This window comes from Anser brachyrhynchus, assembly GCF_964034855.1.
Source record: "Anser brachyrhynchus genome assembly, chromosome: 19".
Lineage (NCBI taxonomy): Eukaryota > Metazoa > Chordata > Aves > Anseriformes > Anatidae > Anser > Anser brachyrhynchus.
This window is the reverse complement of record NC_137712.1, coordinates 2,255,405-2,270,205: the sequence shown is the minus strand read 5'-3', so window position 1 is coordinate 2,270,205 and position 14,801 is coordinate 2,255,405. Positions and strand designations below refer to the sequence as shown.

The window sequence follows — 14,801 nt, the reverse complement described above, 5'->3', positions numbered from 1 at the left end:
ATAAACATTATAACCAAAATTTACAGGAGTTTACACTGGCGTTTATTTTCAACAGTTCGGCCGAATCTGCAAGTAGAACATCAGCATTTTCCTTGTAACCAAAGACCACCTCCTCTTAGAAGATTGACTTCTGCAGTTCTCTGGAAGTGGATTTGCATGAGAACAGCTTCAAAAATGCATGTGTTACATATTACCTAAATAACTCAATTTACTACTTAATTAAAATAAAATTAACATTCTCTCCCCTGTGGACCGTATAACCAATCCCTGACAGACTGAACCTACACTGTTTCATAAAATAAAATTTTAATTTATATATATATATATATATATATATATAAAAATGCAATTAGTTTCCAGGCATTGCTTTACTGCACCTTCAACTTCACATTGAAGTTGTCAATTCAAGAGATTCATGAACCCATTCAGAATGAATAAATGCATAGAAGAAACCATTTTCAAAGTTCTAAGGAAACTGCTTGGATTTAAATTGGGGAAAAAAGAGTCTCCTATACTCACTTTTCAAGCTCTTCCTGGGAATGAGCAAAAGTACAGTTGGTTCCTCTTGGACATCCCCCTTGCTGTCGAAGGTCTCGGCACATACTTGTTTTATATTTACTATTTGGTTGTGGCTTAAGAAACACAAATAAAAGACATTCCACTTATACTCCAATAAACAGACAAAAATAGCATAGAAATACACACATTTAAGAAGTTTTAAAATTTTTCAGTGAGCTCTCGTGTATTCCATATTCAGAAATGCTGTTTTCAAAACCTGAATGCAACAGATAACAGTACCACTGATAATTCCACAGAAAATGCCATAAATATTTCAAGTTAACCTTATTTTTTTCAAAGTTGCATCTTTCAAGAAGTGTAGATTAAGACATACCACACAATGGTCAAATACAGTTACCTGTGGAGTTTCATGTCCTTTTCTACTGTAATTCTGAATGAAATCCACTAATCCATGTACCACAGTCTTTACAGCCACCATTGCATTTTCCAGCTGCTCCCATGTTGGAGATGCTGCATCTAAAATTATTAAAAAGCAGGCTTGTCACTCTGTCAATAATTCTAAGTGCATCATAAATGAGACAACTCTACCAAAACACTAAAGTACGATAGAATTCAGAGAATCCTGAAGAAGAGTTTATGATACGCTACATTAATAATAGGAATTTTGAAACTAAGAATGGAGGTTATCTTATATAATTTACTTTGCTAGATACGAAGAATGTGAAGAGATCTTAAAATAAGATTCATTTGCATACCTGGATTTGGATCTATGTTTGCCAGGAGCTCCAAATGAGGCCTGAGCCTGTTTAAGTTTGCAGGATCGCCCGTGCGCTGCAAGACAATTGTCAATTCTTGTACACTCTTCGCAAAAGACTCTGGAGACTGGAGCTGAAAACAAAGTAAGGATTAGTGTGTTGCATCATACACCTGTGAACTACTAATTTTAAGAAGATTTTCATTAAATTGGTTCCTAAATGCAATAAGTAGTGTCTTCAGATAGTACATAGCAAATATCAGTGGAGAGAAATTTTATTTCTCAACTCAGAATCTGCCCTATGAAGCTTCATCATAAGACACAAAAAACACTGTACTAGAAAACAAAATGTCTTTATATGAAGAATACACTACAGTGAGGAAAAGCCTTCATTCTAGTTTTAACCAACCAAAGACAAAAAAGTAACTGAAGCAGTCCTTGGATTTTTAGCATAACATTTAACAGTCAAACACAAAACTACAAAGATACTAAAACCATCCTTTGACAAACCTTGTCGATAATGGACTGCATGTGTGATTTATGTGCCAAGTCACCATAAAGAAGGGAAGACCATTGTTCTGGTGATATTCGAAGTCCTGCTTCCATGGCAATGTGAACAATTTGGGCATCGTGCTCTCTCCGCAAAGCCTCGTAACTCCGAAACTCTTCTTTAAGTTGCATCAGAGAAGAATCTTCATCCCTTTTAGTGACCTAATAAACAGTGATGTGTACACACTCCTTTAACAAAAAAAATCTCTAAGACTACCAGAAAAAGAGCTACCCAGCACAAAACACAGAAGTATATTACTGCTGGATATTTACCTTATACTTTTTTTTTTCCATTTGATTATCTGCTTAGCAGGGCACACAGGCAAAACAACCAGCTTTTCAAGATTTTACAGGATCACTAGTAAAAAAACTGTGATATCAACTCCACTACTTCCAACTTAGTAGCCAATCAGATTATCTTAAGTCACAGAACACACAAATCAGTTATCTGATATGGTAAGGTATTTAGTAGTTCTACCAGTAGCTGGTGCTGCCCAGCATTAGACGATGACTTAAAGAAACAAGAAAGACTCTAGAATTGACTTAAATGATACAAGGGAAGAAAAAATTTAAGATAGTGGCATTTAAGGAGTAGAATATTTACCTGAGAGGCCACTATAAGTATTAAGACAGTTGTCATAAAAGGTGGTAACAGATTTCATGTTTGTTTAGTGACATTAAGTATTAGATATTATGATAACCGTGTTCTTAACTGTGATTCAAAAACAAACAAAAATAAACAAAGCCAAAAATGACAATATTTTACTTCTTCCTGAAGCAGGCTGGGAGTGTCATGTTTCATGCCTCTGTATTTAGGAGAGAATTTCCAGAGGAAGAACAGCAATTAGGAATGAGAGTGGTAATTCCAGAATTGATTCCAGCTAATTCCACATGTGACTATTTGTTCCTTTAGCAGAGAACTTCAATTCTTAAACTACTTCATGTCAGTTTTATGCTATATATTCTACACTATTCAAATGTGTAGAAACTGAATTTATGTAACATTTTACAGATGAAAGATTAATCACAGGAAGGGTTCTTTGGAATTGCACTAGTTCACAGTAACAAACTTCAAATATTTTGAAGTTAATTGAGGTATTTTACCTTAAAGCATGATGCTCTATACAGTAGCTGCACAACGTGACCAATGCTTGTTTTAGAGGCCTGAGGAAATCTTGGTTCTAGCCTTTGCACAACAAAAAGTACCAGAACTTTTCTTGAGAGCGCAGAGCCATCTTCCAATGCCAGTAATACAAGTTTCAGTGCTTCTTCTTGCATAGCTTTAACACAAAAATATAAGATAGGAATAGAAATATGTTGCCAAAAAACAGTAAGGCTATCATATATCAACACCCTAAGTAGGAACATATGAATTATCTTGAATATAATTCGTTATTACTTTATTTCACTAATCATAAAAAAAGCTTTGCACACATATTTTAAGAAATTTAGGAGCATTTAGAACCACTCTAAACACAGCAGGTTTAAAGAGCTAAGACTGATTTTCAGTAATAAAAGCATAATTGGTGCACCTTTTATACTTTTCTCTACTGTGTAGTCTTGTAGCCTTTGTCATTTTGGACATCTCAACAACGCTACACCATGAAGCTGTATAGAATATGAGAACAGCACAGCAATGCTATCATCAATTATCAGAATCATGAGAGGATTACTTCCAGTTTAAACACAACCTCCTTCTCATCTCCGTGCTTACTTTTGCAGCATACTTTAAGACCTTGTTGTTTGTATTGAAGATAGAAACACCATCACTATAAAATTTAAAAATAAAGTATGCTGCAATTAAAGTTAGGTTGAATGTTCTTACAGCTACTGGATGAACAAGAGAACATTTGCAGTTTTCTATCAAATTCTGATCACAGGCAGCATTACAACTAATCTATGTTAGTTACACTGCATTACAGGCTGTGCTGAAAGCATGTTTATTTACTCTTCTTTGCCAGTTTTGAAATAATTCTTCACCATTTCAAAGAACAGTCAGTAAGGCAGAAAAAACCCCAAACCTTTCAAGAAAGCAGATTCTCTTAACTTGTAGTTCTTTTTTTTTTTTTCCCTTTCTTCTTAGCTTAAAGTTGAAAACCAGAAGTAATTGCACTTTCAGCTGCACAGAAGAAATTTCCAAGGAATGTTTTTGTGTTAAGAAAAGGTACAGCTGAACATAGCCTGTTGCAGATTCTGCAATTACCTTACCTGGCCCTAGAAACTGACATCCCCGTGCCCTGACAGCAGCCCAAAGGTTGGCAGAAAGCTGCTGAGGATTTTGGTGCTGCAAGATCAGTTCTGTAACAGTTCTCTCTCCCAGTGATCGAGCTGCCCTCATAGCTCGAACCCGACCCTCTTCCTCTACCAGTTGACAATTCACTAGTGTCACAAGCTTCCTTTGCATTGGACGGCTCAGTGCACTCTGATTCAAGCTAGCAACACCTACAAGGAAGGAAAGAAAAGGTAAACTACTGCTTTTTATCAGGCAAATTAATCTAAACAAGGCAAACAAAAATGTCTAATAGTATATGTATGTCTCTAGGACTTGAATGTAATCACAGGTATCTTCCTTTCTCTTGGGCAATTCTGGGTAACTCATTATCAAAAAGAATTTTAATTAGAGTCTTAAAACTGACGTCAAACCCCTCCTTTGAGGAAAGTTCTGCTTTAATACAAAGTTAGTACATGGAAATATTATTAAATAAGAGTATTTAGTAAACTTGAAATTAAGAACCAAGTGTCACAGGTGTGAATAAGCTTTTAAAGACATAGGGGAAATTTTATTATGAAAATGAGATAATTATCCCACTGAAGCCTAAAATCAGTGCTGAAAACATAATGCTGTTAAAAGTAAGCCAATCTGCTGCATCAAAATTCTGCTGTTCAGGAGAAACTCACCTTTTCCTCCACTTAATGGCTTTAAGTAGAGTGCCAAATCCTCAACACATTTCTTTGCTACTTCATAATGTTTGTTCTCTCCTACATTACTCAACTTTACTGTCTGATGATCAGGTACCTACAAAAATGCAAGGGAGAGGGTAGAAAAAATTATACATATCCATCTGACAAGCCTATGATGGTACCAACATCACTACCATTAATTACATAACACTGCAGATGTACGATGCTTTTTAGAGAAGACAGGACCCACCCATGTTGTCTGGAATGCAATAAGGAATAACAGAAAGGACTAAAGACAAAAATCATGGTAATGAAAGATTACTTTTGTTAGTACTTAACACATGAAGAACAAAGGTAGGATAAAAAAAAACAATAACCAAGGCCTCATGAGAATGTAGTTAACAGATAAATGAAGAACACAAGATTTGTGAGATGACCAGCATGATTTACTACAGACAGGGAAGTTATAATAAATTGGCAAGAATACAGTATGAAAAAGTCAAAAACAAAGTTAAAAAAAATAATTTAAGCACAAAGGCACATAGACATACAAATAGCTTTGAAGTCTTCAAAGAGAAGAACTAGCAAACTTAACTGGTGGAAAAACTCAAAGTGGATTAACAAGGTCAGACTATGAAAATAGAAGGAACATTAGTCACAATACAGTCAATTGTTTGAAAGACGTAGCAAGAAGTTAGGACACCAGGAAAACAAACGTTCTAAGATCAAGGCAGTGACTAGACACAAATTTAGAAACAAAAAAAAAAGAAAGGAACAGATGAATTTGAGAAACAAGAACACTGACATATAGTGTTATTACCAATAGTTGTGTCTAGGCATGTGATAAGGCATTAAAAAGCAAAGTAAAAAAGCGTCCTTACTGCATCACCTAGGTGTTATAACCAGCGTAAAATGAAAAAACACATGAATCAGCATAAGGTGAACAGACTTATTTAGTCCCCATAACGCACAGTACTGATTATATAATCGCTGTTTTGCCACTGCTACGAGACAGCACAGGGAACATTCCTGGCCTGATTAGCCAGTATCTGAAAATGCAACTGAAAAGCCATCATGCATATTTAAAAAAATTACACACACATTTCTGGAACTTGGTTGAACAGCTAGCTACTTCGAACATGTGACATGTAGAAATGAGACTCCTTGCAAGAAAATTTAGAATGAACGAGTGCAGTCTGCAGGCTTGCTTTTCTAGTGACAGATAATTGTTTATACCCTAATAGGCATTTTTCTACAGTCAAAGTTCAAGAGCCTTTTTACACCAGAAATCAGCTTACAACTAGAATATGTTTTCGTTTCCTGAGAAACGGATGGTTCTGAAAATGGTGTGGTTCCTTTTAGGGTACACATGGACTTTAACATACCACAAAGTCAAAGCCTTGCCATTTCTCAGCCTAAAATGAGGGGAAAATATCAGCACATGTACTGCACGTAAATGCTAATAACATGGAGTGGCAAAACAAAAAGCTGCTTAAATCATACCTGGGCTCCAACTAACTGGAGGAGTGCAAAGTTTACAGGAAGCACATCGATGTCTGTATTGATGGCAGTCTGGTCGAAAGGACATGCCTTGCGATGAAGCTTGTTCAGGCAGGTCTTACAGACAGTGTGAGAGCAACCTAAGCTGATGGGTTTGTGCACATTCTCATCAAACTCGTTGTAGCAGATTGGGCAGGACAGAAATTCTGTCCACTGAGCTGCCTGCACAGGCATTGTGGAAGCTGGACACTTGTTTAGCAGGCTAGCAGACCATTATTTCACTGTACTACGTTTTGGCAGCTGTAAGTGAATAACAGATTATTTAAAACATGCCTTCTGATAATTTAGAATATTTTTTAATAAAAATACAATTTCAATATTTTACAGAATAAAACTGAATCCTTATGTCAAAAAAACAACTTTATTTTAATAACTCTACGAAAAAGGCTCATGAACTGAATCAATGCAGACTACCAGAAATTAAATGTAAACATATTCACAATAAACGGCACTAAAGTTCTTCTCATGGGATTACATACATCGTTAGCGGAGGAAAAGGAAGACATTTATTGGCTCAGAAAGTGTGTAAGCATGAATAAATCCCACCTAAACTCAAATTTTCAAAACGCTGAAAACGTTCCTTGATTATAGAATGGGCCTGGGGAGACGGCACAAAAAATGAGGGAGTATAAAACGTTACGTGCTTTCATCTGAAGTAGAGCAATCCCTTCTTTCTGAAGTTCTTATTCGGATTTAATCAGACACCAAACTAAACACTGCCTTTTACTTTTTTAAAGCAGCATTTTCTGTTTCTCTAAGGCATTTCTGTTGAGAATAAGAAGATACTAAAAGCGCAAGAGATTAGTTTTATGATTCTCTTATGCCATTTCCCCTTTTGTCCTGAGAATCCCTCCAAAGGGCTCTTCTGCCAGGCAGAGATATCGGTGTTCAGCGTTGCTTTTCACATCTCTACCTGACAGCAACGCGACTCCACTTCAGTAAGCTTGAAAGAAAATACCCGATATACTGAAAATCCAGGCATTTTGGACAACACTTATGATAAAGCAAGCAACAACTTCAGTTGGCTTGTTATTAAGTCTTTTGTCTCAAAAATCAGCACCGTACTCTGTCTAGCAGTATCATGCAATTTTTTTACATAAGCGTATTCCAGAGAAAAAACAGAGAAATTGTTCTGAAAGATACACAATTTTATATAACTTAAGTTCTACGGAAAAGATAACAGGCCTAAGAAGTTCATCGAAACCGCTCACGCTAAAGCTTTCGGCACGAAGATTTACATTCACAGCTTCATCTACGAGCTGAGCAGCCCCACCCTTCCCTGCAATGTGCCGCGATGTTGACTTTCCATGCAACCCAGAGACCAGTTAGTTCACTTCAAGGCAATGAACAAGCCTACCCTAGCAGCTTGTTAGAAATGCAAATACACAAATGTTTTAATTACACGTTTAGAATTCTATTTTTCTTTTCCAATGATGGAAAAAGGGAAGCTGAGCTCTCCCCTCTGCATTTGAATTCAGTGACTTGTCACTGCGATCCCATTGTTGGCTGTGCTACGGTTTAATTAATGCTAAAGTATCGGACCATTGAAATAATTACCAGAACACCAAATAGACTTGATGTGTGGATGTATTTTATGTTAATTATGACCATCTGTTTAGAAATCCTATTTAGTACTACGAACATTCAGTGGCCTTTAAGTAACAGGATACTTGTACAGGATGTCCTTATCTCAGCGAGCTTTTCAATATTATGCAGAGATTTTCCCTCCCCAAATGAATTCCCATAGTAAACGTAAAACAAAAACTGAAAGTTGAACCTGTCCCTCCAAAGCCAGACTGCTGAGACAATGCTTGCAGCATCAGCCAGAATACTCACATCCACTGGACAAAATAGATTTTCATCCAACTTCTACAAAAGCACAGTCAAAGCTCTTGCAGAGGTGAAAAAGGCACTCATCTTTAATCCGCTACTGCTACACGTGTCTTTTAACCAAGGAAATGCAGACGACAAGTAAATAATTGCAAAAACAAACAATGAGCCAACATGCCTGGAAAGATTTTTAATTCCTCGGTAAAGAATCCCACCATTTCCTCCAGCTTCCCGACCAAAACGGCAGGACGAGATGCACAGAATCGTAGTGCAAAGCCTTGCAGTAAACACTGTCCTTAAATCTTTTTGCCAGCGTTACCAGAAGCATCAAGGTACTAACGCAATGTTACTGCTGACCTAGAACAATTCTCAGTGGCTTTCCAGCCAGCTGACTGCACAGCGCAGGTAGCAGCACGGCCTAGGCTACGTGGGGAAGTGTGCTGCCACCGTGACTCACAGAGGGAAAAGTTGAAGGAAAGGCCAGTACGCACGCAGCTCCACTGCTAACATGCTGTTGGGCACTGACAACCTCCTAATAAACAGTCTCTATTTCCACACCACTCATTAACTAACTCGAATGCAGGAATCCCTTCTCTGACACAGTAGCCACATTCAGTTTCCACAGATACTTCAGAGCCTTGCACAAACAGCCACCTCTCTATTTACAAGCTTCTACAATATAGCTGTTTGTTTTCCAGGCCAGCTCAGAACTGAAACAAAACAGATTCTTTAAGAGAGCACCACTGATTTTTGAAGATCTGTCTCTGAGTATTTAATCATCATAAATGACAGATTCTTCTAAGCATGTGTTGACCTTCATATTTCTTGACAGGAAAAAGTCTAATTAAATCAGCCAACAGCTGGGGAAAGCTCTGAACTCTGAAAACTTCGAGCAGCCATAGACAGAGGAAGTCTCCATACTCTATTAAACATGCCAGATATCCTGCCATTCTTGCACTCCAGTGTGTTAAGAAAACAATCTCACATCTACTAATTATCATGTTGACTTCTACAAGAAGCATAAGCCACATGTTTAATTGACTCTTGCTCCTTGTCAAAAACAACGCATTTCAGGGATGTTCTCTTGAAGAACAAATTGCTCCAGTGCTCTACACTGAACAAAGACAAGGAAGGAAACACAATAAAGAAGGTGAATGAGAAATCAGTGGCATTGTTTTTTTTGTGTTGTGTTTTAAAAAATGGAAAATATACTCCGTAGAATTCACCTTGGTCTATCTATTCATTCTGTCAGATACGCTATGTCAGCACACAACACCAGGCTTCTCTTCCCTGTCAAAGTTGAAGCACCCTGCAAAAAAGAAATGTCTGATACAGAAACTGGCCAAATATACAAGTAAAGATTTTGAAAAGAAATGGTAATTTTTACTTAAAATATATTTACATACTATCACTCCAATAAATGTTATACTATTACTATTAAGAGCAATCTCAGATGACAAATTGAAAAACACAAGTGCCTAAGTTCAAAGTTACATAATAAATAAAAACTATTACAGTTGAGTCATTTTGTTTGTAACACAATAACGTCTTCCCATTGCAGTAAAGGTTGCAATGGAGCATAACAACAATCAGGAGAAAGTCAGTGATTAATCATTATTTTAGACAGGATGCTTGATGGAATTGAAAGCAGGGATGGGGGGAGCAGGTGCGAAGCCCCAAAGCTTTTCTCACGCAGCGGTACAACTTTCACATAACGGAAGTTTTAAGATTCGGATGTTATTTTACATTAACTTTTAGCTACCTAATCCTAATCCCATGACACTCTTTGCAACTAATCAAAGCCATCGTACTGACTCAACAACCTTTCGATACGGCCCCATAAGCAGCCCCATAAGCAGCACGTAGGCCTGGCTTCCTAGGGAAGCCAAGCTTGGGTGACCGTACTTCTGTCAGCATCTTCCCCTCCCAAAGGAGCCTTGGGACCGCTGGGCAGTTTTCACGTAAACACGACAGGGATGCTTCACATCTGAAATGCATTCACATTTCATAAAAGTCAATATCCAGAGACCGGTCCAGGTCCACACACATCTCAGGACAGGCGACGGCACCACACGCAGCAGCTCTCTGCCTGCTCTTACTTGCCTGGCCTACCAGCCAGAACCCAGCCCCCACCAGCCCACGTTGCCCACTACGGCGCAGGACCATTTGGAAGGCAGGGCTGGGACAACTCTGCGGGAACTCCAACGTTTGCCCTGTCGCAGAGCCACTGGCGACCTCTGGCTTTGTGAAGGCAGGGCGGATCTGTGGAGAACAGCAACAAACGCCTGGTGCTCAGAACAGGACTCAAACCGTGAGGACAGCGAGGCACCGCGCTGAGCAGCAGGCTCAGGGCTAGCTAATTAGAAACTCTGATGCCAGCGCTTTATCTGGGAGTCTATCCGTATCCAGGGCTGGGAGCCCTCACACCAGAAGCCATTCACTTCTCCAAGGCAGACGTTAACGACCTCAGGAGGCCGACCATTACACAGGAAGAGAAAGGGACACGCTTCAGGTAGCGGTGCTGGTGCCTTACATTTTAATTCACTGACTAGGTTTCTCACCCACACAGAGATACAAACCCAATTCCTTTTAAATGCTTTTAACCCACATTTCCACCTTCCAAAAAAGCAGCCAAACACACACGCCTTGAGACAGAGCAATTTCAGCCCCTCCACCTGGATTTTCCTCATTTTAAATATTTTTTGTGCATTTTGACCAGCCAGCCATTGCACCAAATCGAGGTGTAGCTCGTCGAGCAAGGAAGAAAAAAGCCAGCGCCTCCTCCCCAGCTAGGTGCCCCAACTCCTGGGTGGCACGGTGAGCACACGTCTCGTTCTATGACTGCTTTATTTTCTTCAAGCTCAACACGAGGCCGAGGTGCTCCCCTGCAAGGCCGCACACCACCGGGGCAGCGCATTTACCAAAGCACAGGGTGTGCAAGTACCAGCCCTGGTCAAGGAAAGGTCGAAGGCTTGAACTCAGTTCCCCACAGCCCAGGCAAACGCCTAGGAAAGAAAAAAGAGCAGCAGCCTGGGAGCTGCCGAGCTTCTGACCAGCAGCCTGGGAGCACCACGTGAGGTCTGCCCTGGCCTGCCACTTCGGGTCCCCTGTGGAACACCCGCAACGGACGGTGCCGAAAGCAGATCTTGTATGAGAATGGACAGGGCTGAATGGAGGAGGGTCTTCTCTGCAGATGAAGGAAAATCTTAAAAAACTTATGGCGGCTCATTATATGGAGCTTTCACAAACAAAGGCGGTACAGCCCACTGTGGATTTAATCCCAAATCTCAGACATAAATTGATTTTTAATCTCTAAATTAAATAGTCTTTGATATTGACTTGCTCTTAATGTTGACTGCAGAGATCATGGTTTTTATTTTATTTTTTATTTTTTTAAAGATCTCCATTTTAACGTTCCATTTATGCAGATTGCTCGCACTGCAAGGACCAACTTTTTCAAGCCTTCCTTCCCAAGTTAGGCAGTTCTGAAAGCATCCTGCCTGGGTCAAAAAATTAGAGTGCCCACATAATTAAGTTATTGGCATTATTCTCTGCAAAGGCTAGAATCTTTTGTTCGTTTCTCTTCAGCAGCCATCATCTACAGATCTACAAAACTAGCTTCACTAAAGGCTTAGAAAAGGGCTACCCTCATAATAGCTTTACACCATTCAGCGGTGATGACTTGAAATTAAAATAAATCCTCTTTGCAGAGCAGACTTACTTATTTCTACATTCCATAAAATCTGTCACAGGTAAATCTCTTCATATCACATCAGATTCTATATGAAGGAAAGTCTTTAGCGACCATTGGAGACGGTATTTCAATCCTTTTTTTCCACTGAACATTAATGGTACTGGGAATACTACAGCCTACCTTCAACTCCAGAAAAGTTATCACCAAAAGAAGACCTGGTGACATCTCTGAACCTGTAACTTCACCTACACTACGTTTAGCTAAAACGCCCACCAGATGCTTCACTAGCCAGCTTAAGAAATTAAAACAGATCGCCTCGCCCTCCCTAAACGCGTGGCTGAAGAATAATTCACAACAAACAGCAGCACAATTCACCAACAGAAACGTCGGTTCGCTGATACTCAGTGGTGGCCAAAGTTCACTCGGTTCCGATGTAAATCTCCCCACCCTGCTCAGCACTGGAGTCGGCGTATCCCTGGCAGCCAACACCTGCTCGTTCCTGTTCAAGTGCTGCCAGCAGAAGTCCTGCTACTGGATTTTAAGTTTCCTACATACTTATGTAATGCCACCGTGGGGTTTTTGTGCTCTGTAGGTGTCACTGAGAGGAGAGCTTGCCCTTGCCACAAGCTCGAGATGAATTCAGCTCCTGTAACAGTATCGCCTTTTCAGAACTAGCTGAAGGGCAAATAAACAAACAATTTTCTTTGCCACCAAAATTGGTTGAACTTGCACCAAAGGCAGATTAAGGGAATCTGTTTCTAAGCAGATCCACATTGACGCAATTACTCCAGTAAGAGATATGCTGAAGGATTCCTTATTCTTCACAAGTAATTTCAGAGAATGAGGACTCTCACGTGTGGCTTAGTTCCTCAGGTCTTTCAAATCCTTGGGGTGTTTGTTTTTTTAAACACCATCTCCATTGCAATGCTTCAACGATAAATTTACAAAAGAGGTTCCATGGTCTAACATTTTTCAATTATAATTTTAATGAAATACTAATTCCTTTCTGAGACATTAGCAAGAAAACAGAGGGTTTCCATAAGGGGCAGAAAGCCTTTTTAAATTTGTACAGAATGGCCTAATATTCCCATGGATATAAATTTTATTCCTTTCATCAGGTCCAGCCAGTAAAGAGAGCCCACTTCTATTCATCCCACTAAGAGAATTACATTTTTTGGGGGGAAGCTTCGGTATCATACACCTGGCAAAATAAACGCTACTAACTATTACCCTCTGGACACTGTAAATATTGCAAACCAGCAAAACCTTAAATAAAAGAAGATGAATATTCAACGCCATGCCTTAAGTTCAGGATATCCCAAGAACTGTCGGTAAAATTGTTAGAATTTAATATTTGTGAGAGAAACGGCCATGACCTCAAACAAGACAGCAACGTGATTTAATAAGAAACCTTTTCTTGGGGAAAGCTTTGCCCATGCTGCAGATATAAGAAAAAGTTCATTAAAAACGTACGCAGCCCTTGGGAAAGTGATTAATTACAGAAATTGAGAATTTAGTGCTTCACAGGGTAATACCTGTGCTACCAATACACGATTCAATTTCTAGAAATTCCACAGATGTTTAACACAGAGCAAAGGGCAAATAACAGCATTTTGATTCGGGAGATTTAAATTGTACGTTCTTACTGAAAATGAAAATTCTGCCACTATTACAAGCTCACAACGTGTGAATCGGAGGCTTGTTTTAAACGTTCTTTCCAGCACTGTGACACGGCTGTGACGGGCATGAAGAGCAACTACAGGAGCTGCGATCAGAGCCACCTTTCCCCACAGAAACCCTCAGCGGGCGTTTAACGACAGCGAGGGGACGGAGGCCGACGCCGGAGCCCTGTCAGCGGGGCCGTGCCGTTACCTCACGGCAGGCAGGGGCCGGCCCCCCGAGCTGGCTGCCAGCCCCCGGCCCCCCCGGGGCCAGCCCCGCCGCTCCTGCCCGCGGTTGTTTATTTATTTATTTACTTATTTATTTATTTAAGGCTCCCGAATGGCGACGCGGGGCCGGGGCCTGCCTCCCACCGCGGCTCCTCCACCATTACCCGCAGCAAGGCGCCGCGGGGGCGGCTCCCGCTCCCCCCGGCACCTGAGGGCTCCGCGGGCCGTGCCGGGGCCGTGCCGGGGCCGTTGCGGGCGGGCTCCGCCTCGCCCCGCTCCCCGAGGCCGCCGCCCGCGGGCCCGGCCCCAACACCTGCCCCGGGCCCGGCCCCGCTCCGCAGCCGCCCCCAAATGGCCGCCGCCGCCTCACGGGGGGGGCGGAGGGCGGCGGTTGGGGCCCGGATTCCGCAGCGACGGGAACCGGGAAGGGGAGGGGGGGGGGGGGGGTGCGGGCGGGGCCCCGCCGGGTCACCGCGTCCCCCCCCTCCCTCGCCGCCGCCCCGGCCCGGCCCAGCCCAGCCCAGGCGAAGCGGCCCCGCTCCTACCTGCGAGGCGCGGGCGGCGGCGGGGCCGGGAGCTGGGGGCCGGGCCGGCCTCTCAGACGCCATGGGGCGGGCAGCGCGGCGCGGCCCGGCGGAGGCAGCGGCGGGGGCCCCGGCGGCGCCGCCTCATCGCGCTGACAGCCGGGAGCGCCCCGCCCCCGCCCCGCCCCTCTCGCGAGAGCGCCGCGGCACCACGTGACGGCGGAGGGGCGGGGGAGGGGGCGGCACCACAGAGCGGCCGCCGGCAGCGCCTCCCGGCGGCGCGTCGCGAAATGGCGGCGCCGCTCCTCAGCGCCGTGTGCGCGGCTCCTGCGGCGCTGTGACGGGGACTGGCGGTTACAGGTACGGAGAGGGGCCGGAAAGGCCCTCCGTGTGAAGGCGGGCGCAAAATGTTTCCCTCACGACGCTCCCCGGGACGCTGCGGGCACCTCACGGAACCCCCCTGGCCCCACACAACTGCCCCTCACGGTCACACACAGCGCAGCAGCGGGGCAAAAACCTCACAGTCCCGCTCCCCGCAAAGGTGCGCCTCAAAAGTCGGCCTGTTTTCCCTTTGACGCAGG

At 42.4% G+C, this 14,801-nt stretch overlaps 1 protein-coding gene across 6 annotated transcripts in view; it reads right to left on the bottom strand.

Annotated features, from left to right (window-relative positions):
- RC3H2 (ring finger and CCCH-type domains 2) overlaps window positions 1–14,403 on the bottom strand; it is a 30,583-nt gene extending 16,180 nt beyond the window's left edge. For 3 of the 6 annotated variants that reach the window (XM_080561913.1, XM_080561915.1, XM_080561916.1), the window contains exons 1-9: window positions 14,242–14,401; window positions 6,227–6,523; window positions 4,721–4,838; window positions 4,031–4,264; window positions 2,927–3,102; window positions 1,784–1,984; window positions 1,275–1,407; window positions 917–1,035; window positions 520–632 (exon numbers count right to left, since the gene is read on the bottom strand). In XM_080561913.1, coding sequence (XP_080418039.1) covers window positions 520–632; window positions 917–1,035; window positions 1,275–1,407; window positions 1,784–1,984; window positions 2,927–3,102; window positions 4,031–4,264; window positions 4,721–4,838; window positions 6,227–6,457 — 1,325 coding nt within the window. In that variant the 5' untranslated portion in view covers window positions 6,458–6,523; window positions 14,242–14,401. Of the gene's footprint in view, window positions 1–519; window positions 633–916; window positions 1,036–1,274; window positions 1,408–1,783; window positions 1,985–2,926; window positions 3,103–4,030; window positions 4,265–4,720; window positions 4,839–6,226; window positions 6,524–9,339; window positions 9,423–14,241 lie in introns of all 6 variants that reach the window. The other 3 variants (XM_080561914.1, XM_080561918.1, XM_080561917.1) reach the window with 2 other exon arrangements.
- Window positions 14,404–14,801: the final 398 nt, after the last annotated feature.